The following is a 23,275-nucleotide window of genomic DNA, read 5'->3' as shown; positions in this document are numbered from 1 at the left end:
ACCGTTGCCTTTGTGCAAGCTAGTTTATTGCCTGCCAGCAGGGAACTAAGCTATCCTGCATGTCCTGCACACAATGCGTACAAAGTACGAGATCAAGTGAGCTAAGACGGGGAAGGACAGGCTGTGGAACTGCTGACAAGGGGTAACTGCTCGTGTGCCCACAACTACCCCAGTGTGGCTTAGCACTAATTGCAGGGAACCTGTTTTCACTGTGAAGGCTCCTCCACAGAAGTAAACCTTTAGAGAAGGATACCATGCCTACATGCCCTCCATGGCAGATATGCAGAGAGGATGGAGGGGGAAATAACAGGCCCGTTGGGGCTTTTTCTTCTACAGAGCCTGTAACTGTTTACACAAGCATGGCTTACACTCTGGTGCAATCCAATGTTTTAGGAGCTGTATTCACCACCAGTCTAAGAGGGCAGAACTCCTCTAAAAGAAATGACACTGCACAGACCAAGCATGAATCCGGCCCCAACCTGTTCAGTTAACAAGAGAACTAATCCCCTGCTGGGATTTGTCACCTTTTTCTAATGGCCTGGGGTGAAACGGTGTCTAGCAACCGATACACCTAGATCCAAAAAAAGAATAGAAATGCACCTTTGCAGGAAGGAAAAGGTTGGTTCCAGGTTCCGGATGCTGTGCAGTGAATAGAGGTCTCTCCAGCGAGAGAGAAGCCAGGCTCACAGCTGTAATTTACAGATACCCCGGGGGTGAACACTTCGAGGTCCTGGCCGCTGTGCTTCCCGTTGGTGATTGTTGGAGGAGACGGACACTGATGTTTCAATATGAACTTCATTGGGGGAAAAGAGTCTCTGGGCTGATCTAGAAGAGGAAATGTCATTGCCACCCCAATAGCAGAGATGCTCACACACAAGGGATAAAGTTACTCACCTACCTTGCCTTGCACCCAATTCAGGTCCTCCCAGATATCCAGAGGCATTCCCACCTTCCCCATTTTGCCTTAACGCCACACCCACTCAAAAGCCTCAGCTATGAAAAAGAACATGCTTCCCCTGTGTTCCCAACAGCAATTCCACCAGTTTGGAGCCATGTAATTGTGCGGTCACGGCCTGCTCAAAGGTCCCTTAATTCAGCAGCAGGATTGTGTCCAAGACTCGTCTGTTTGGGTAAAGTATTGGGGGGAGGTAAAATGAATGGGAAATGGTTCTAACACCAGAAAAATGAGGGGAAGAACCAGACCGTTGTGTGTCAGAGGCGCTTATTTGAAAATATCAAAGCAGTAACAGCAGCAACAGATTGTAATGCCTCAGTGCAAACAAAACCAATAAAAGCCAGGGTTAGGCCAGAGTACTGATGCAACCTTCCCACACAAATATGCACCAACACACCACTAAACTTCTCCTTAAATATCGGTACCAGTCCTACACACAGACATGGGAAACACTTTATTAGCACTAGAAGTCCTAAGTACTTCTTTACGTTGGCAGCACTTTATAAACCATCAAGTCAGCCTGAAAGTCACCCGGCCCCACACATGCACCAGTGGCATGTGTGTGCACTATCCTCAGACTGCAGCACACGTGGCCCCGTGAGCCTCTTACTGGAAAGTTCAGTCCCTAGCTGTGAATTGTGTGTGCTAGCACCTTTGTCTGAACTTCCAGACCCTGTGCAATGGATGGAGGCCTCTCCAACAAGGGAGTAGCCAGCCTCGCAGCAGTAGCTGACAGACACCCCAGAGTGGAGGGCTTCCAGGGCCTGGGCACGGTGCTTTCCAAGGGCGATGGCTGGAGGTGGGGGTGAGAGGGGAAGAAGGATTTTCAGTGAAAACAGTAAACCAATTAAAAACAAGAAGATTCCAACATGCAGATCTACCAGGGAGAGTCAGAAAAGCTCAGGATGTTTGTGCCAAGTCACTCATGCTTGCACCACTGACTCCACACACACATAACAGCACTCCTCCTAAGATTTCCCTCTTGCCAGAAGCAAGGTGCCTCCACGCTGTGATTTTTTTCTGTCCCCAGGTATCCAGTCTTAAGGAACTGAAATGCTTTACTAGGAGAAAGATGAATTCTCAATCTGTATTTTGCTGCTTCCAACAGGAATTCACCATTGTTGGGGCACTCACGGGACAGACTGTTAATCAGAGCTCTGTGCAACAAGGGGTGGCAGGATGAAGAGGGACACCTACCATAAGGATTACTGCAGCAAAGAGAGGGGGAAGTCCAGGCAGAAGTTTGTACTTTCCATGCTTGCTTCCGAAAGCTGATCCAGGGTTCCCAGCAAGTTCACTTATCCCTCTGTGAATGACCCTGCCATATACTCCCCATGGCCATGACCAGCCCCCAACCGCTATTCATGCTTACCAAGACTGCAGTCAGGGATGGGAGGATCCCAGGTGCCATTCTCCATGCACCGGATCTCCTGAATGCCATTCAGCGCCAACATGTCATTACATTCAACCCTCACTCTGTCTCCGGGTCTATACACAGGGCGACGTCCATCCAGGTTCCTTCCATTTGGGATCTCTGGGGTTGTGCAGATGACCGCTGCAAATGAAACTGCGTGAAAAATGGGCTGCGGCACAAGGGGAAGCCTGCTTGGCAAAGGGTGGTTCCCAATCAAACCCTGATGCCTCTGCCCCACCCTGGCTGCCTGCTAGTGTACAGGTAGAGTGTGTTGTGTTGTGTTTGTCTTAAAGAGGCTCCTGAGACATAACCCATCGCTGTTTCAGCACCAATGCTTACTGCAGCCGATGGAGTTAGCTGTGCCAACCGCAAGTGTGGCCCAGCATGTCTCACTGGAGGCTCACTCCCCAGCCCAGAACTTTAAATCTTTATCAGGTGTATCTGAATGTTTGCAATCCGTTGATTTAAATCACAGGAATGCAAACTCTGTAGCCAATGCACCTGTAAGCAAAAGGAGAAGACCAACAGGAAATGCATGCACCTTCTGCACACAGAGGATACGGAAAGCTCCAATTTCCAGACTCTGTGCAATGGATGGAGGCCTCTCCATGAAGGGAATAGCCAGGATCACAGCTGTAGTTTACAGACATCCCACTGGGGAAGGTTTCCTGGGCCTGGGCATTGTGCATCCCATTGGCAACGGCTGGAGGTGGCGGACACAGCAGCACTAACAGCAGGGAAAGAGAATGGATCCGTGAAACTCGTACAAATACACAGGCTATGTCTGCGCTGCATTTACAGGAGCAACTGTGGGCTGTGAAGCAAGACTTATGCTTAACCTACCTGACAGTCTCAGCTTTGGCTTGCCCTTTGCTAGCCCATTCTCAAACACCCTAATAAGGAGCTCAGCAGCTGAATCTGGCCAGGCTGTGGCTACGCTGCTCCTGGTGCCCGAGGCAGCCTGGTTAAAGGATCTCACTTGGCTATAGAAATTGATGTCAGGGATGCAACTACAGTGCTGACTTTCCATCAGTTGGAACAAAAAATACAACTTTAAAAACTTACCTAAAACTGTAATCAAACAGGGCCAAAAAGCCATGGCAAAACACTGAGTCTGCAAATGTATGTCACACCAATTATCATACTAGCTACTCAGCACAGAGAAAGAAGAGGTAATACTCAGTCACTTAATTTCTCCTCCAGCCCGGGAGAATGTCTCTATTATGCTGCTTTTCTGTCCCCGACTCCCATGAAAATTTCAAATATATTTTCTGGATCAGAATACCTTTCTCCTTTTGCCTTATTTATAACAGAAAGCTCCCAGCACTTGGGGGCCCTGCACAAAGACACCCCTTACTACTGCTTTGTGTTTCAGAGCGGCTGCACATAGGGAGGGGCGCACCTCCAACCAGTGCATATAATGACAGACAAGGACCTCCTGACAGGTTTGTTCATTTTCCTCATACCAGATCAGTCACTCATTCTGGGACTCCAGCCAGGCTAATTTCTATTTTCTCCACCACGCACGTGCCTGCCGCACTTTACCCATCACCCCAGCCAGCCACTGACTGTGATCCGAGCTTACCCGGAATGCAGACTGGGATAGGAGGATCCCAGTTGCCATCCTGCTGGCACTGGATCTCGTGGCTGCCGTTCAGGATATAGTCAGCATTGCATTCAAAACTCACGCTGTGCCCAGCTGTATACCTAGCACCATATCCATCCACTTCCCTTCCATTCGGGATCTCTGGGGTTGTGCACATGACCGCTGCAAATGAAACTGCGTGAAACATGGGCGGAGGTACAAGGGGCAGCCTGCTTGGCAAAGGGTGGTTCCCAATCGCACTCTGGTCCCTCAGCCCCACCCTGCCTGCCTGCTGTGTCCAGTGGGTTGTGTTGTGTTGTGTTTGTCTTCCAGAGCCCAAGGAACTGAGTACAGTTCCTCCTGCAAGCCCACCTCTCCCACCTTGCTGAAAAGATACTGCTCTTGTGAGCAGCAGAGACCGGATCACTTCCAGGGGACCCAGCATGAGCCACACCAGCAGAGAGATGTAGGTTTCTGCAAGCGGCATCCGCACCAACAGGAGTTGCTGGCACAGCTGGAGTAGGAACCCCCTGCCAAAGGCAAGGCCTCAGGCTCACACCCAAAGAGTGACCAGAACTGGGTGGGAACAGTTTTCCCAACTCCATGAAACACTGAGATTTCAAAATGTTTTGCTTTCCACAACCACGTCAAACTGCTCCTGGAGCAGAACGAGCACAACCAGGGACACTGCATCCTGGCCTTGGAAGCCTGACTCTGTCAAAGCTGCAGTGCTGGTGCAGTGTCTCTGGCATTACCAGAGAAAAGCAGTTTGTCAAAAAAAAGCCTCACTAGTGGTGACCTACTTACGCTCGCAAATGGGTGCTGTGCCACTCCATGCAACATCCATGTCGGAAATCTCGCAGCGCCTCTGAGCCTCCCCAATCAGTCTGTACCTACAGTTAAAAGGAGGGTTATGAGTTGGAGTCAGCTCATCCAGTTTAACTCTTAACTTCTCAGGCACGGGAGGTGGCCACCAGCTTGCCTGACTTTGGATCTATAAGTCTAAGGACCGAGTTTCTTGCCAGCCCAGAACAACCAGCCGTGGTCGGGCATCCTGTAGATGTCCAATGCACCGGTATTTTTTGAGACTGGGACCCAGGTCTCCATCCTTTGCTGCGCTCCCTGCTCTTTTGCACCACATCCACTGCATCTTTTCTCTACAGACCCCAGGCCGGCCACTTAGTAAAAATAACTTGTCTTGTGGACATCTGGGCATGCAGGTGGCAGTTTAGTACTATTCCTGCCCTAAGGGGATTTTTGTGTTCACAGTTTCTAGTGGTTTTAATTTTTCTGTGGGACACGTCAAATCAATGTGTGATAATTGCAAAACTAAAAGTAGGCTCGCTGTTTGAGGTCAAAATCCCACGCAAACTTATCAAAGTCTCATTTCCCCAGTGCAAGAAGATGGGAGTTTATTATGTCTCAGTTCCTACATTTGTCAGCAGACATGTCCTTTGGGGACAGTTCCAGCAGCGGTATTGTAGTACTTAAGGCTGACATTAAACACCGTGCAAGGTGTTCACACTGTCACTTTACCACCTACATTCATTGGGCATGCTGTAATCCATGCAGGTCATTGCTAGAGCTGATGTCTGGCAAATGGGAGCGCATTTTCCCCACCCTCTGAAGGAAAGAGTGACCACAGATGGCTTAGGACTGGTGCAGCAATAAGGCAGGTTTCAAACCCAAGTGAACCCAAGGTTTCCCCTGCTCATTTGGAGCCTCGCCGCAGAGCCTGGTGAGGGTCGTACGATCACTCGGCGGGCCAAAATGATGCTGAACTTTGCACAATTGCCGAGAAAGGTGAGGAGACAGCTTTAAAAGTCCCACAGCTCTGAACAAAGAGAACCAGTCAGCTCACACACCCTCATACTCACCCTTCCTCGCAGCTGTAGTTCACTGTGGACCCAATCAGGAGATCTGTTAGGACAGCAGTGCCGTTCTCTGGTTCTTCTGGATAACTGCATGACTTCCCTGGAAGGGCAGAAGACTAGTATGAAGTTTCTGCCGTGGTACACCACAGCACGCTAAGTGACACATCTCACTGCAAAATCTGCAACAGTTCAAACCACCCACAAAGAGGAGACTTTGAAAGGCAGAGAAAATGCCAAGTTTTTTGACTAGTAAAGCCATGTATTGACAGTTAAAGAAAGAAAAAAATCTCTCTCTTTGCAGCACGGACAACACCTGGTGCCTTGAAGACCTTTTCCTAACAACTGACACTGGGGTGACAGCTATCCACTGGACCTTTAGCACTTCTGACCACAACCATTTTTCTTAAAGTAGGTAAGGGGGTGGGAAGGGGTAATTTCTAGGTGTGTGGTGAGTGTACTTCACAGTCATCCCAACGGGAAAGCCATTCTGAGTTTTAGACTTGTTCCTTAGCTCAGCAAAGCTTAACCTCGGAGGGATATCGTGGCCACCTACCCAGAAAGAAAACACACACAACAAATTAAAGCTTTTTCTACCATGCTGACATGTGACTTGAGAGCATCTCAGGAGTGAGGTATGTACATAGCCTGCTACAAAGACAGGACCAGTCTGCCTCAAAAATATTCTAGCAGCAGAAGCTCACATACACCCTCACACCCAAATATGCACACAGACAGAAAACCACCCACCAGCCCTTACAACCTTTCCCTCTACTTGTAACATCCGGCTTTGGATTTGCCTGCTCCAGGAAGATAAACCAAGCTACTGCTCAGTAATACTGCAAGCTAACTGTGGGGTGATTTACTTTGATCGTCGCAGACATCAAGAGGAGTTAGCGACTCAAGAGGTTTGAGGATGTGGATCCGATTCATTGTAATAATACTTTCTGTATACAGGGAACATTTATTCAACGATACCAAAGCGGCCTGCGCTCAGGACATACTTATCTCTGATCCTGTGGGTTGGGGTAGGACATGACTGGGCCACCTAGCTGATGGCAGAGCTGGGATCAGAAAGCAGTTACTGATGAAAACCTGTTGCTTAACAGTGCATCTTTTAGTTCATCCCTAGCAAGGGGCCCCGCCCCGGGATTTTTCAGCCGACAGCACACATTAGTGCAACTTCCTGTTTTGTTTTGTTATTTACCTCTTCAGTAGCTATTTTTACCCATGACGACGTTGCATTTCTAATAACAGCAAGTTCCCACATTAACATTTTTAGTTAATTTGCTGCAAGAACTGTGCGCCAGTATGACCTAAACATTTACGGAGACTTTAAAAAACAGACTGCACCACTCCAGGGTACCACCAGCAGTGTCCGATTCTTTACAGATTGAATTCACGGCTGGGACACGTGGCGCTGGCGGACTTGCCAGAACGCTCTCCAAGAACGAGTTGCGCGGTCTCAGCTGAGCAAACCGACTGATGAGGAACACACCTTTGCACTGCGGGATGGGCAGGCTCCACGTTCCAGACTCTGTACAAGAAATAGATGCCTCTCCAGTCACGGTATAGCCAGGGTCACAGCTGTAACTTGCAGACATCCCAGGGGTGAAGACTGCTGACGCCTGGCTGCTGAGCTTCCCATTACTGATACTTGGAGGCAGGGGACACCGCAGCACTGAAGGGAGCAAAGAAGGTCATAAGTGAAGAGAAAAGCCACATGCCACACGAAATTTCATGGCCAATATTCCCCTCTGTCCCATTCACATTGCAGAGTTTGCATTCACCACACAAAGTCCAGACCTTCGGGACCATCTCATACCTTGCTATGTCCTCCCCACTGATTCCTCCTTTTGGGCATGAGGCTAATCTGTGAGCAAGGCTGGCCAGACCTCACCCTTGCGGTTCCTTCTGGGAGGCAAAACCCCCAGAGGTCACGATGCAGGAGATGAGTATTTTGCTTTTTAGAGCTGAACACTGGTTCCAGGATGCTTTTCCCCTCCACTCCCCGCTGACAGACACGGCTCGTCCCAATGGGGTCCCAGCTTACCGACTTACCCCTTTCACAGACAATGACGGGAGGGTCCCATGTGCCATCACCTCGGCACCGAGACTGCCGGGTGCCGTTCACAGCGTAGTCAGGTTCACATTCCACTGTCACAGTGTCTCCAGGATCATATACAGGTTTTAATCCAGTTAGCTTTCCGTTCTGAGCCCGCGGCGCTCCACAGCCAGCCACTGAAACTGAAAGCAGGGGTGAGCACGTGGATGTCAACACGCCTGTGGGACAGAGCGGGGAGCTGCCCCTGGAGCCCGACCCTCTTTAGCTTCATTCCCATGCACACAGCCGCTGAATGGGAAAGTGCCATTGCAATCTGGGTGCGTTGCTGTATTTATTTGTTGGCTCCTCCTTTCGTTCCTTTTTTTACATATTGGGCTGGCTACTCTTTGGGGCATGGCTGTTCTTCTGTTCTAGATATCTATTCTGTACATCAAGGGGTGGCCAACCCATTACTAAGGCTTTCAGGCAATATACAGATATAATTCCCTTAGATATGCGTCTCGTTGCTAGACAAAGAATCACTGGTTTGCCACTGCAACAGGCCTTCATGCAAGAAGGTCTCATCCAGAGTGCCAATAGTACCAGGAGCTTTAATAAAAAATTATGGGTACAAACTGAACAAAAGCAAGAGCAGGGGTTTACCAAAGCCTGACATCCATGTGTTTGTCTGTCTATGGAGCCATTTTCCTGCAAAGACCTTTTACCTCATTTTTAAAATGATTTTGTACTCTGTTACAGCCTCCTGAGACATAACCCATCGCTGTTTCAGCACCAACGCTTACTGCAGCCGATGGAGTTAGCTGTGCCAACCGCAAGTGTGGCCCAGCATGTCTCACTGGAGGCTCCCTCCCCAGCCCAGAACTTTAAATCTTTATCAGGTGTATCTGAATGTTTGCAATCCGTTGATTTAAATCACAGGAATGCAAACTCTGTAGCCAATGCACCTGTAAGCAAAAGGAGAAGACCAACAGGAAATGCATGCACCTTCTGCACACAGAGGATACGGAAAGCTCCAATTTCCAGACTCTGTGCAATGGATGGAGGCCTCTCCATGAAGGGAATAGCCAGGATCACAGCTGTAGTTTACAGACATCCCACTGGGGAAGGTTTCCTGGGCCTGGGCATTGTGCATCCCATTGGCAACGGCTGGAGGTGGCGGACACAGCAGCACTAACAGCAGGGAAAGAGAATGGATCCGTGAAATTCATACAAATACACAGGCTATGTCTGCGCTGCATTTACAGGAGCAACTGTGGGCTGTGAAGCAAGACTTATGCTTAACCTACCTGACAGTCTCAGCTTTGGCTTGCCCTTTGCTAGCCCATTCTCAAACACCCTAATAAGGAGCTCAGCAGCTGAATCTGGCCAGGCTGTGGCTACGCTGCTCCTGGTGCCCGAGGCAGCCTGGTTAAAGGATCTCACTTGGCTATAGAAATTGATGTCAGGGATGCAACTACAGTGCTGACTTTCCATCAGTTGGAACAAAAAATACAACTTTAAAAACTTACCTAAAACTGTAATCAAACAGGGCCAAAAAGCCATGGCAAAACACTGAGTCTGCAAATGTATGTCACACCAATTATCATACTAGCTACTCAGCACAGAGAAAGAAGAGGTAATACTCAGTCACTTAATTTCTCCTCCAGCCCGGGAGAATGTCTCTATTATGCTGCTTTTCTGTCCCCGACTCCCATGAAAATTTCAAATATATTTTCTGGATCAGAATACCTTTCTCCTTTTGCCTTATTTATAACAGAAAGCTCCCAGCACTTGGGGGCCCTGCACAAAGACACCCCTTACTACTGCTTTGTGTTTCAGAGCGGCTGCACATAGGGAGGGGCGCACCTCCAACCAGTGCATATAATGACAGACAAGGACCTCCTGACAGGTTTGTTCATTTTCCTCATACCAGATCAGTCACTCATTCTGGGACTCCAGCCAGGCTAATTTCTATTTTCTCCACCACGCACGTGCCTGCCGCACTTTACCCATCACCCCAGCCAGCCACTGACTGTGATCCGAGCTTACCCTGAATGCAGACTGGGATAGGAGGATCCCAGTTGCCATCCTGCTGGCACTGGATCTCGTGGCTGCCGTTCAGGATATAGTCAGCATTGCATTCAAAACTCACGCTGTGCCCAGCTGTATACCTAGCACCATATCCATCCACTTCCCTTCCATTCGGGATCTCTGGGGTTGTGCACATGACCGCTGCAAATGAAACTGCGTGAAACATGGGCGGAGGTACAAGGGGCAGCCTGCTTGGCAAAGGGTGGTTCCCAATCACACTCTGGTCCCTCAGCCCCACCCTGCCTGCCTGCTGTGTCCAGTGGGTTGTGTTGTGTTGTGTTTGTCTTCCAGAGCCCAAGGAACTGAGTACAGTTCCTCCTGCAAGCCCACCTCTCCCACCTTGCTGAAAAGATACTGCTCTTGTGAGCAGCAGAGACCGGATCACTTCCAGGGGACCCAGCATGAGCCACACCAGCAGAGAGATGTAGGTTTCTGCAAGCGGCATCCGCACCAACAGGAGTTGCTGGCACAGCTGGAGTAGGAACCCCCTGCCAAAGGCAAGGCCTCAGGCTCACACCCAAAGAGTGACCAGAACTGGGTGGGAACAGTTTTCCCAACTCCATGAAACACTGAGATTTCAAAATGTTTTGCTTTCCACAACCACGTCAAACTGCTCCTGGAGCAGAACGAGCACAACCAGGGACACTGCATCCTGGCCTTGGAAGCCTGACTCTGTCAAAGCTGCAGTGCTGGTGCAGTGTCTCTGGCATTACCAGAGAAAAGCAGTTTGTCAAAAAAAAGCCTCACTAGTGGTGACCTACTTACGCTCGCAAATGGGTGCTGTGCCACTCCATGCAACATCCATGTCGGAAATCTCGCAGCGCCTCTGAGCCTCCCCAATCAGTCTGTACCTACAGTTAAAAGGAGGGTTATGAGTTGGAGTCAGCTCATCCAGTTTAACTCCTAACTTCTCAGGCACGGGAGGTGGCCACCAGCATGCCTGACTTTGGATCTATAAGTCTAAGGGACAAAGTTTGTTGCCAGCGCAAACCAACCGGTTGTGGTCAGGCATCCCGTAGATGTCCAATGCACTGGTATTTTTTGAGCCTGTGAACCCAAGGTTTCCCCCGCTCGTTTGGAGCCTCGCCGCAGAGCCTGGCGAGGGTCGTCCGATCACTCGGCCGGCCAAAATGATGCTGAACTTTGCACAATTGCCGAGAAAGGTGAGGAAACAGCTTTAAAAATCCCACAGCTCTGAACAAAGAGAACCAGTCAGCTCACACACCCTCATACTCACCCTTCCTCGCAGCTGTAGTTCACTGTGGACCCAATCAGGAGATCTGTTAGGACAGCAGTGCCGTTCTCTGGTTCTTCTGGATAACTGCATGACTTCCCTGGGAGGGCAGAAGACTAGTATGAAGTTTCTGCCGTGGTACACCACAGCACGCTAAGTGACACATCTCACTGCAAAATCTGCAACAGTTCAAACCACCCACAAAGAGGAGACTTTGAAAGGCAGAGAAAATGCCAAGTTTTTTGACTAGTAAAGCCATGTATTGACAGTTAAAGAAAGAAAAAAATCTCTCTCTTTGCAGCACGGACAACACCTGGTGCCTTGAAGACCTTTTCCTAACAACTGACACTGGGGTGACAGCTATCCACTGGACCTTTAGCACTTCTGACCACAACCATTTTTCTTAAAGTAGGTAAGGGGGTGGGAAGGGGTAATTTCTAGGTGTGTGGTGAGTGTACTTCACAGTCATCCCAACGGGAAAGCCATTCTGAGTTTTAGACTTGTTCCTTAGCTCAGCAAAGCTTAACCTCGGAGGGATATCGTGGCCACCTACCCAGAAAGAAAACACACACAACAAATTAAAGCTTTTTCTACCATGCTGACATGTGACTTGAGAGCATCTCAGGAGTGAGGTATGTACATAGCCTGCTACAAAGACAGGACCAGTCTGCCTCAAAAATATTCTAGCAGCAGAAGCTCACATACACCCTCACACCCAAATATGCACACAGACAGAAAACCACCCACCAGCCCTTACAACCTTTCCCTCTACTTGTAACATCCGGCTTTGGATTTGCCTGCTCCAGGAAGATAAACCAAGCTACTGCTCAGTAATACTGCAAGCTAACTGTGGGGTGATTTACTTTGATCGTCGCAGACATCAAGAGGAGTTAGCGACTCAAGAGGTTTGAGGATGTGGATCCGATTCATTGTAATAATACTTTCTGTATACAGGGAACATTTATTCAACGATACCAAAGCGGCCTGCGCTCAGGACATACTTATCTCTGATCCTGTGGGTTGGGGTAGGACATGACTGGGCCACCTAGCTGATGGCAGAGCTGGGATCAGAAAGCAGTTACTGATGAAAACCTGTTGCTTAACAGTGCATCTTTTAGTTCATCCCTAGCAAGGGGCCCCGCCCCGGGATTTTTCAGCCGACAGCACACATTAGTGCAACTTCCTGTTTTGTTTTGTTATTTACCTCTTCAGTAGCTATTTTTACCCATGACGACGTTGCATTTCTAATAACAGCAAGTTCCCACATTAACATTTTTAGTTAATTTGCTGCAAGAACTGTGCGCCAGTATGACCTAAACATTTACGGAGACTTTAAAAAACAGACTGCACCACTCCAGGGTACCACCAGCAGTGTCCGATTCTTTACAGATTGAATTCACGGCTGGGACACGTGGCGCTGGCGGACTTGCCAGAACGCTCTCCAAGAACGAGTTGCGCGGTCTCAGCTGAGCAAACCGACTGATGAGGAACACACCTTTGCACTGCGGGATGGGCAGGCTCCACGTTCCAGACTCTGTACAAGAAATAGATGCCTCTCCAGTCACGGTATAGCCAGGGTCACAGCTGTAACTTGCAGACATCCCAGGGGTGAAGACTGCTGACGCCTGGCTGCTGAGCTTCCCATTACTGATACTTGGAGGCAGGGGACACCGCAGCACTGAAGGGAGCAAAGAAGGTCATAAGTGAAGAGAAAAGCCACATGCCACACGAAATTTCATGGCCAATATTCCCCTCTGTCCCATTCACATTGCAGAGTTTGCATTCACCACACAAAGTCCAGACCTTCGGGACCATCTCATACCTTGCTATGTCCTCCCCACTGATTCCTCCTTTTGGGCATGAGGCTAATCTGTGAGCAAGGCTGGCCAGACCTCACCCTTGCGGTTCCTTCTGGGAGGCAAAACCCCCAGAGGTCACGATGCAGGAGATGAGTATTTTGCTTTTTAGAGCTGAACACTGGTTCCAGGATGCTTTTCCCCTCCACTCCCCGCTGACAGACACGGCTCGTCCCAATGGGGTCCCAGCTTACCGACTTACCCCTTTCACAGACAATGACGGGAGGGTCCCATGTGCCATCACCTCGGCACCGAGACTGCCGGGTGCCGTTCACAGCGTAGTCAGGTTCACATTCCACTGTCACAGTGTCTCCAGGATCATATACAGGTTTTAATCCAGTTAGCTTTCCGTTCTGAGCCCGCGGCGCTCCACAGCCAGCCACTGAAACTGAAAGCAGGGGTGAGCACGTGGATGTCAACACGCCTGTGGGACAGAGCGGGGAGCTGCCCCTGGAGCCCGACCCTCTTTAGCTTCATTCCCATGCACACAGCCGCTGAATGGGAAAGTGCCATTGCAATCTGGGTGCGTTGCTGTATTTATTTGTTGGCTCCTCCTTTCGTTCCTTTTTTTACATATTGGGCTGGCTACTCTTTGGGGCATGGCTGTTCTTCTGTTCTAGATATCTATTCTGTACATCAAGGGGTGGCCAACCCATTACTAAGGCTTTCAGGCAATATACAGATATAATTCCCTTAGATATGCGTCTCGTTGCTAGACAAAGAATCACTGGTTTGCCACTGCAACAGGCCTTCATGCAAGAAGGTCTCATCCAGAGTGCCAATAGTACCAGGAGCTTTAATAAAAAATTATGGGTACAAACTGAACAAAAGCAAGAGCAGGGGTTTACCAAAGCCTGACATCCATGTGTTTGTCTGTCTATGGAGCCATTTTCCTGCAAAGACCTTTTACCTCATTTTTAAAATGATTTTGTACTCTGTTACAGCCTCCTGAGACATAACCCATCGCTGTTTCAGCACCAACGCTTACTGCAGCCGATGGAGTTAGCTGTGCCAACCGCAAGTGTGGCCCAGCATGTCTCACTGGAGGCTCCCTCCCCAGCCCAGAACTTTAAATCTTTATCAGGTGTATCTGAATGTTTGCAATCCGTTGATTTAAATCACAGGAATGCAAACTCTGTAGCCAATGCACCTGTAAGCAAAAGGAGAAGACCAACAGGAAATGCATGCACCTTCTGCACACAGAGGATACGGAAAGCTCCAATTTCCAGACTCTGTGCAATGGATGGAGGCCTCTCCATGAAGGGAATAGCCAGGATCACAGCTGTAGTTTACAGACATCCCACTGGGGAAGGTTTCCTGGGCCTGGGCATTGTGCATCCCATTGGCAACGGCTGGAGGTGGCGGACACAGCAGCACTAACAGCAGGGAAAGAGAATGGATCCGTGAAATTCATACAAATACACAGGCTATGTCTGCGCTGCATTTACAGGAGCAACTGTGGGCTGTGAAGCAAGACTTATGCTTAACCTACCTGACAGTCTCAGCTTTGGCTTGCCCTTTGCTAGCCCATTCTCAAACACCCTAATAAGGAGCTCAGCAGCTGAATCTGGCCAGGCTGTGGCTACGCTGCTCCTGGTGCCCGAGGCAGCCTGGTTAAAGGATCTCACTTGGCTATAGAAATTGATGTCAGGGATGCAACTACAGTGCTGACTTTCCATCAGTTGGAACAAAAAATACAACTTTAAAAACTTACCTAAAACTGTAATCAAACAGGGCCAAAAAGCCATGGCAAAACACTGAGTCTGCAAATGTATGTCACACCAATTATCATACTAGCTACTCAGCACAGAGAAAGAAGAGGTAATACTCAGTCACTTAATTTCTCCTCCAGCCCGGGAGAATGTCTCTATTATGCTGCTTTTCTGTCCCCGACTCCCATGAAAATTTCAAATATATTTTCTGGATCAGAATACCTTTCTCCTTTTGCCTTATTTATAACAGAAAGCTCCCAGCACTTGGGGGCCCTGCACAAAGACACCCCTTACTACTGCTTTGTGTTTCAGAGCGGCTGCACATAGGGAGGGGCGCACCTCCAACCAGTGCATATAATGACAGACAAGGACCTCCTGACAGGTTTGTTCATTTTCCTCATACCAGATCAGTCACTCATTCTGGGACTCCAGCCAGGCTAATTTCTATTTTCTCCACCACGCACGTGCCTGCCGCACTTTACCCATCACCCCAGCCAGCCACTGACTGTGATCCGAGCTTACCCTGAATGCAGACTGGGATAGGAGGATCCCAGTTGCCATCCTGCTGGCACTGGATCTCGTGGCTGCCGTTCAGGATATAGTCAGCATTGCATTCAAAACTCACGCTGTGCCCAGCTGTATACCTAGCACCATATCCATCCACTTCCCTTCCATTCGGGATCTCTGGGGTTGTGCACATGACCGCTGCAAATGAAACTGCGTGAAACATGGGCGGAGGTACAAGGGGCAGCCTGCTTGGCAAAGGGTGGTTCCCAATCACACTCTGGTCCCTCAGCCCCACCCTGCCTGCCTGCTGTGTCCAGTGGGTTGTGTTGTGTTGTGTTTGTCTTCCAGAGCCCAAGGAACTGAGTACAGTTCCTCCTGCAAGCCCACCTCTCCCACCTTGCTGAAAAGATACTGCTCTTGTGAGCAGCAGAGACCGGATCACTTCCAGGGGACCCAGCATGAGCCACACCAGCAGAGAGATGTAGGTTTCTGCAAGCGGCATCCGCACCAACAGGAGTTGCTGGCACAGCTGGAGTAGGAACCCCCTGCCAAAGGCAAGGCCTCAGGCTCACACCCAAAGAGTGACCAGAACTGGGTGGGAACAGTTTTCCCAACTCCATGAAACACTGAGATTTCAAAATGTTTTGCTTTCCACAACCACGTCAAACTGCTCCTGGAGCAGAACGAGCACAACCAGGGACACTGCATCCTGGCCTTGGAAGCCTGACTCTGTCAAAGCTGCAGTGCTGGTGCAGTGTCTCTGGCATTACCAGAGAAAAGCAGTTTGTCAAAAAAAAGCCTCACTAGTGGTGACCTACTTACGCTCGCAAATGGGTGCTGTGCCACTCCATGCAACATCCATGTCGGAAATCTCGCAGCGCCTCTGAGCCTCCCCAATCAGTCTGTACCTACAGTTAAAAGGAGGGTTATGAGTTGGAGTCAGCTCATCCAGTTTAACTCCTAACTTCTCAGGCACGGGAGGTGGCCACCAGCATGCCTGACTTTGGATCTATAAGTCTAAGGGACAAAGTTTGTTGCCAGCGCAAACCAACCGGTTGTGGTCAGGCATCCCGTAGATGTCCAATGCACTGGTATTTTTTGAGCCTGTGAACCCAAGGTTTCCCCCGCTCGTTTGGAGCCTCGCCGCAGAGCCTGGCGAGGGTCGTCCGATCACTCGGCCGGCCAAAATGATGCTGAACTTTGCACAATTGCCGAGAAAGGTGAGGAAACAGCTTTAAAAATCCCACAGCTCTGAACAAAGAGAACCAGTCAGCTCACACACCCTCATACTCACCCTTCCTCGCAGCTGTAGTTCACTGTGGACCCAATCAGGAGATCTGTTAGGACAGCAGTGCCGTTCTCTGGTTCTTCTGGATAACTGCATGACTTCCCTGGGAGGGCAGAAGACTAGTATGAAGTTTCTGCCGTGGTACACCACAGCACGCTAAGTGACACATCTCACTGCAAAATCTGCAACAGTTCAAACCACCCACAAAGAGGAGACTTTGAAAGGCAGAGAAAATGCCAAGGTATGTGACAAGTAAAGCCATGTATTGACAGTTACAGAGAGAAAAACGTCTCTCTCTTTTGCCGCATGGACAAAACCTGGTGCCTTGAAGACCTTTTCCTAACAACTGACACTGGGGTGACAGCTATCCACTGGACCTTTAGCACTTCTGACCACAACCATTTTTCTTAAAGTAGGTAAGGGGGTGGGAAGGGGTATTTCTAGGTGTGTGGCAAGTGTACATCACAGTCGTCCCAACGGGAAAGCCATTCTGAGTTTTAGACTTGTTCCTTAGCTCAGCAAAGCTTAACCTCGGAGGGGCACCACGGCCACCTAGCCAGAAAGAAAACACACACAAGATATTAGAACCATTTCTACTGTGCTGACATGCGACTTGAGAGCATCTCAGGAGCAAGGTATGTACCATAGACTGCCACAAAGACAGGACCAGTCTGCCTCAGAAATATTCTAGCAGCAAAAGCTCACATACACACCAAACACACAAATATGCACACAGACAAAAAACCACCCACCAGCCCTTACAACCGTTGCCTCTACTCGTAACATCCGGCTTTGGATATGTCGGCTTCCAGGAAGATAAACCAAACTACTGTTCAGTAATACTGCAAGCTAACTGTGGGGTGATTTACTTTGATCATCGCAGACATCAAGAGGAGTTAGCGACTCAAGAGGTTTGAGGATGAGGATCCGATTCATTGTAATAATACTTTCTGTATACAGGGAACATTTATTCAACAATACCAAAGCGGCCTGCGCTCAGGACATACTTATCTCTGATCCTGTGGGTTGGGGTAGGACATGACTGGGCCACCTAGCTGATGGCAGAGCTGGGATCAGAAAGCAGTTACTGATGAAAACCTGTTGCTTAACAGTGCATCTTTTAGTTCATCCCTAGCAAGGGGCCCCGCCCCGGGATTTTTCAGCCGACAGCACACATTAGTGCAACTTCCTGTTTTGTTTTGTTATTTACCTCTTCAGTAGCTATTTTTACCCATGACGACGTTGCATTTCTAATAACAGCAAGTTCCCACATTAACATTTTTAGTTAATTTGCTGCAAGAACTGTGCGCCAGTATGACCTAAACATTTACGGAGACTTTAAAAAACAGACTGCACCACTCCAGGGTACCACCAGCAGTGTCCGATTCTTTACAGATTGAATTCACGGCTGGGACACGTGGCGCTGGCGGACTTGCCAGAACGCTCTCCAAGAACGAGTTGCGCGGTCTCAGCTGAGCAAACCGACTGATGAGGAACACACCTTTGCACTGCGGGATGGGCAGGCTCCACGTTCCAGACTCTGTACAAGAAATAGATGCCTCTCCAGTCACGGTATAGCCAGGGTCACAGCTGTAACTTGCAGACATCCCAGGGGTGAAGACTGCTGACGCCTGGCTGCTGAGCTTCCCATTACTGATACTTGGAGGCAGGGGACACCGCAGCACTGAAGGGAGCAAAGAAGGTCATAAGTGAAGAGAAATGCCACATGCCACACGAAATTTCATGGACAATATTCCCCTCTGTCCCATTCACATTGCAGAGTTTGCATTCACCACACAAAGTCCAGACCTTCAGGAACATGTCATGCCTTGCTATGTCCTCCCCACTGATTCCTGCTAGCATCTGGGCCAAGGGAGTGGCTTTGATTTTTACAATGCAGTGCTAAGAGCCTTTTCCTTGTGGCTCTAGGAACAGAGCCCAAACGCACCTTCGCAGTGAGGGAGGGGGAGGCTCCAGGCTCCAGATGCCGTGCAGGAAATCCACCCCTCTCCCACCAGGGAGTAGCCCGGCTCACAGCTGTAATTCACAGACACTCCTGGGGGGAAGATTTCCACATCCTGGCTGCTGTGCTTGGCGTGAGTGATATTTGGTGGCAGGTGGCACTGAGGCACTAGTAAGAGGGGAGAGTGCAGTCAGCAAAAAGGATCTTGGACCAGGCTTTTCTTACTCCCCACTGGCATGCACAGAACGGAGACAACTGCCCCTCCAATGACAAGTGCATTTCCCACCAGGGTAAAGCTCCCAGCCTACATTCCCTCCATGCCACTCACCTGACCTAAACATCTATGGAGAGCAATGCTGCAGCTCTGCCACCCTCCTACATGCTCCCCACCATCATCTTCAAGGGCTGAGAATGCCAGTACTGGGCCATTACTTTAATTAAGGAGTGAAGTTAACCCCTGTGCAGAGCATTGCGTCTCTGGCGGGGGGCGGGGTGGAGGGGGGGGTCTATCCGAGAGCTGAAGACCCGAGGAGCCACAGAGATGAGAACCAGAAAAGTCACCAAGGAACACAGAGATGAGCTATTAAAGTTTCCGATCTGAAGAACGGTCTGAGGATCCTGTTGGCCATTGTCCAGACACACACTGCTCAGTCCATGGCAAATAGCCCTGACCACGCATCCAACACTCAGGTGCACTCACCTCTTTTGCAGATGGGGACTGGAGGGTCCCACGTCCCATCGTTCTGGCACCGAGACTCACGGGTGCCATTCACAGCATAACCCAGATCACACTCTACTGTCACTGTGTCTCTGGGGTTGTAGACAGGCTTTAATCCAGAGATTCTTCCACTGGGAACATTTGGGGTTCCACAGACAACTGCAGACCAGGGAAACGCAATTAGGGTCTCACAGGAACCTTATTCTCATCACTAGTTATCTGACAAATGCACCTGCTGTCTTTTTCCCCCTATCTTTAGAATGGCAATGTTGTGAGGACTGTCTTTTTCTTGTCTGTTTGTATCATGTCCCACACAGGAGGCCTCTAATCCATTGTAGGGGCTCCCAGGCACTCACCACAAGGCCATACCTCCTCCGGACCTGAAAATCTTGTTAGCAGATAAAAAAAAGACACTGCCTTTGCACTATAGCTTCAATCATAGGTGACCGGTAGGGGGTGCACAGGGGTGCACGTGCCCCCCCCGACAGCTGAAACTGATACTGTCGGTAGGGCTGGTGCCCTCTCTGACAGGGCTGCTGCTGTTGGTGACTTCTGCAGGTGCCCCTCCAGATTCAGGAGGCACCAGTCACTCATGACTTCAATCAGATCAGGACAGCGAGGCTTCCAATCCAAAGGTCGTCATTAGAAGTTTTTGTAGCAGCAGCAGCAGCGTGACCAGACAGAAAATACTGGGTGACTGCTGAACTACTGCAAGAGTAAGGGTTATAGCAATGCCTTAAAGGTGGTGCATGTGTTTGCCCAGGGAACCATTTCCCTTTTAGCATCTTTGGTTTCATTCATTTCTGTTTGTTATTGTACCCAATTCTTGCATACAAAATCTTTCCAAATCACCATTGCAAGCTGGGTGCTACCTGCAAGATGAAGGCAGCCACTTTCTCAGTGCTAAATATTTCCCATTGCCCTGACCAGCCAAACTGTGCTTCATACATACCCCGACTGCAGACTGGGATGGCGGGGTCCCAGGCACCATCCTCCCCACACTGGATCTCACGGCTGCCATTCAGGCTGTAGCCAGCACTGCATTCAAACTGCACCCGGTCCCCGGGTTTATACATGGGGCCACGTTCATCCAGTTTCCTTCCATCATGGATCTCTGGGTTTGTGCATGTGATGGCTGGAAATGAAATAAGTAAAGGGTGGGCTGGGGGAGAACGGCAGCCTTCTTGGCAAGCAGTGCGTCTGCCTCCAAGCCTGGTCCTGCTGTCCCACCCTGGCTGGCTGCTAGCATCTGCTGCCCGCCAAGCCACCTCTTATGGTGTCAATGCTCTCATTGCCTCAAGCACTTTGGGGCCAATGCAAGAGGGCTTTAGTTCCTAATGACAAAATGAACTGGGGGATGATTAAGCCCCCTAAGATCACTTCTGTCCTAACAGCCTCCTCCTTATGGCTCTAGGGTCCAAACCAAACGCACCTTCGCAATGAGGGAGCGGGAGGCTCCAGGCTCCAGATGCCGTGCAGGAAATCCATCCCTCTCCCACCAGGGAGTAGCCCGGCTCACAGCTGTAGTTCACAGACATCCCTGGGGGGAATGTTTCCACGTCTTGGCTGCTGTGCTTGGCATGAGTGATTTTTGGTGGCAGGGGGCACTGTGGCACTGCAGGGAGGGAAGAGGGCACAGTCTAAAGAAAGAGCTTGGATAAGGCATCTGTAAGTGGGAAACAACCCCAGAGCCCCAAGCCGAGAGGGGAAAAATCAGCTTCGTGACAGAGACGAGCTATTTCTGTTTCGGATCTTAGAAACGGTCCCAAAATATTTTAGCCACTGTGCTCACACACACTGATCCTCACAGCGCGTCCACAGCTGACCGTGCCTTGAGCACTCGGACACACTTACCCTTCTCACAGGTGAGAACCTGAGGATCCCACGTGCCGTCATCCTGGCACCGAGACCCACGGGTGCTGCTCACAGTGTAACCTGGATCACATTCCACTGTCACGGTGTCTCTGGGGTTGTAGACGGGCTTTAATTCAAGGATTCGTCCATTCTGCACTTCAGGTTTTCTGCACACAATGGCTAAAAGGAACAACAGTGCTGTTAGGATCTTACATTTATCAGTTTCCCTGTTGAGTCGTCCTGGGGGGGATTTTCCTCTCAGTATTTAGAATAGCTGCTCATTGGGCTGGCTTTTGGCTGAGTGTTTGTATGGCACCTACCACAGAGGGCCTCAGATCTATTCCCAGTCTTTAGAGCTTTAACATAATACACCTACAAATCTTTTGCATGTGAATGTGTTATCTGTGTACAAAGCCACACTGGTATAGAAACATTACTTCAGTCAAACCAGTGAATCAGGCCTTCCAAACATGGGAAAGTTGTGTCTTAGAAGAAGCAGTAACTCCTATAGTAGAAGTAGTAATGCTACTATGTGGGAAACCCTCAGTGCAAACTAAACCATCGTAAGAGCAATGCTTATAACAAAGCCCTTGCAGATGGCACGCATCTACCTACCGAGGCACTCAATTTGACTTCATTGTTTTAGTCATGTATTTCTACTCAAGAACACAAGCCTTGGTATTTATATATCACAACTCCAATCAAACACTGCCTGCAAGGGACAGGGAGGCATGTCCTCAGCTGTCACAAGAGCATGGAAGTCCAGCAAGGCAGACAGAGCTCTTTGTGGCCCCAGAGAGCAGGGCTCTGTGCACCTCACTGGATGGCTCAGTCCCAAGCTCTGAATTTGGCTGTGTTACCAGTTGCCTCCCCACAGTTTCCTACCCTCAATTTACGTCCTGCTCTGTGACCGATACAGTGATAGGCAAAAGGAAGAAGTCAACAGGAAATATATGTACCTGCACACAGTGGAAAAGGCAGGCTCCAATTCCCAGACTCCGTGCAATGGATGGAGGCCTCTCCAACAAGGGAGTAGCCAGGATCACAGCTGTAGTTGACAGACATCCCACTGGGGAAGGCTTCCAGGGCCTGGGCGCTGTGCTTCCCATTGGCGATGGCTGGAGGTGGAGAGCATGGCAGCTCTAACAGAGGGGAGAAGGGAAGGAGGATTTCCAGTGTAATTCATATACTGGCTACATCTGGTACAAAACTGGAGGAGTGACTATAGCTGATGTAGCAAGATCCAACTGAAACTAGACCTAGTGAGCTCATGCAAACATGTCATGCAGGCTTCCACACCATCTGCACCAGCCCTTGGGAGACCACGGACAAGCTCAGCAGCTGTGTCTGCCTGATACGGTAATGCTGCTCCTGCTCAGTGTAGTATGGTCAAACAAGTGCAAGTGCTACAGGTGCATTTGTCATGGCAGCAGCTGCAGAGACAACATTACACCGCTAAAAACCACGCTTTGAATATACAAGAGACAGAGACAACAGGCAGTGTCAGCCCTTCACTCAGCACACAAAGGAGCTGGGCCTGTGATGTTAGTGCTCTGACACTCCCTTAAAAAGATCAAATATCTTATCCTAAAAGCAAAATAAAGTTTCCCTGACATTTTTGTAAGCACATCCAGCCATAGGGACACTCTGCAGATGGTGGGAGCAGAGCTCTGCATGCCAGAGGGGCAGGGCAGAGTAGGGGTTCACTTTTCACAGCAAGAAGCAGAGAGAAATGAAGCTGCACGGATCGGTAGAAATGTTTCTCCACCTTCCCACATGAAGTTGAGCACAGGATTTGAGACTGTGTATTTCTCCCCCAGCCAGGACACGGCCCTGCTGGATATTACCTCCCATACTGACCAGACACTGACCAGTATTCAAGCTTACCCTGATTGCAGGCTGGGAGGGGGGGATCCCAAGCACCATCCTCCCCACACCAGATCTCATGGCTGCCATTCAGGCTGTAGCCAGCACTGCATTCAAACTGCACATGGTCCCCAGGTCTGTACACAAGGCCATGAGCAGCTAGTTTCCTTCCATTCAGGATTTCTGGGTTTGTGCAGAAGACCACTGAAAATGAAGCATGAGAAATAGAAGCTAGGGCAGAAGAGGCAGTCCCCTCATCCCATTCACTGATTCATGAATGTCTATAAAGAGATTGAGGGTATAGCTCCCCCTTACTC

The 23,275-nt window shown here is 49.7% G+C and overlaps 1 protein-coding gene across 1 annotated transcript in view; it reads right to left on the bottom strand.

Annotated features, from left to right (window-relative positions):
* LOC106740510 (complement receptor type 2) overlaps positions 1-23,275 on the bottom strand; it is a 35,844-nt gene that overhangs the window by 6,969 nt on the left and 5,600 nt on the right. The window contains exons 12-32 of the mRNA XM_059717571.1: positions 22,052-22,210; positions 21,093-21,272; positions 20,191-20,373; positions 19,221-19,397; positions 18,506-18,688; positions 16,564-16,660; positions 16,092-16,177; positions 15,285-15,479; positions 13,253-13,438; positions 12,690-12,872; positions 11,198-11,294; positions 10,726-10,811; positions 9,919-10,113; positions 7,887-8,072; positions 7,324-7,506; positions 5,832-5,928; positions 4,762-4,847; positions 3,955-4,137; positions 2,911-3,096; positions 2,328-2,510; positions 601-825 (exon numbers count right to left, since the gene is read on the bottom strand). Of these exons, the coding sequence (XP_059573554.1) occupies positions 601-825; positions 2,328-2,510; positions 2,911-3,096; positions 3,955-4,137; positions 4,762-4,847; positions 5,832-5,928; positions 7,324-7,506; positions 7,887-8,072; positions 9,919-10,113; positions 10,726-10,811; positions 11,198-11,294; positions 12,690-12,872; positions 13,253-13,438; positions 15,285-15,479; positions 16,092-16,177; positions 16,564-16,660; positions 18,506-18,688; positions 19,221-19,397; positions 20,191-20,373; positions 21,093-21,272; positions 22,052-22,210 (3,336 nt within the window). The remainder of the gene's footprint in view (positions 1-600; positions 826-2,327; positions 2,511-2,910; positions 3,097-3,954; positions 4,138-4,761; positions 4,848-5,831; positions 5,929-7,323; positions 7,507-7,886; positions 8,073-9,918; positions 10,114-10,725; positions 10,812-11,197; positions 11,295-12,689; positions 12,873-13,252; positions 13,439-15,284; positions 15,480-16,091; positions 16,178-16,563; positions 16,661-18,505; positions 18,689-19,220; positions 19,398-20,190; positions 20,374-21,092; positions 21,273-22,051; positions 22,211-23,275) is intronic.

This window comes from Alligator mississippiensis, chromosome 14 (genome assembly GCF_030867095.1).
Source record: "Alligator mississippiensis isolate rAllMis1 chromosome 14, rAllMis1, whole genome shotgun sequence".
NCBI classification, from domain to species: Eukaryota; Metazoa; Chordata; order Crocodylia; family Alligatoridae; genus Alligator; species Alligator mississippiensis.
Note: the sequence above shows the minus strand (reverse complement) of the source record. Positions and strands in the feature narration are given on the sequence as shown.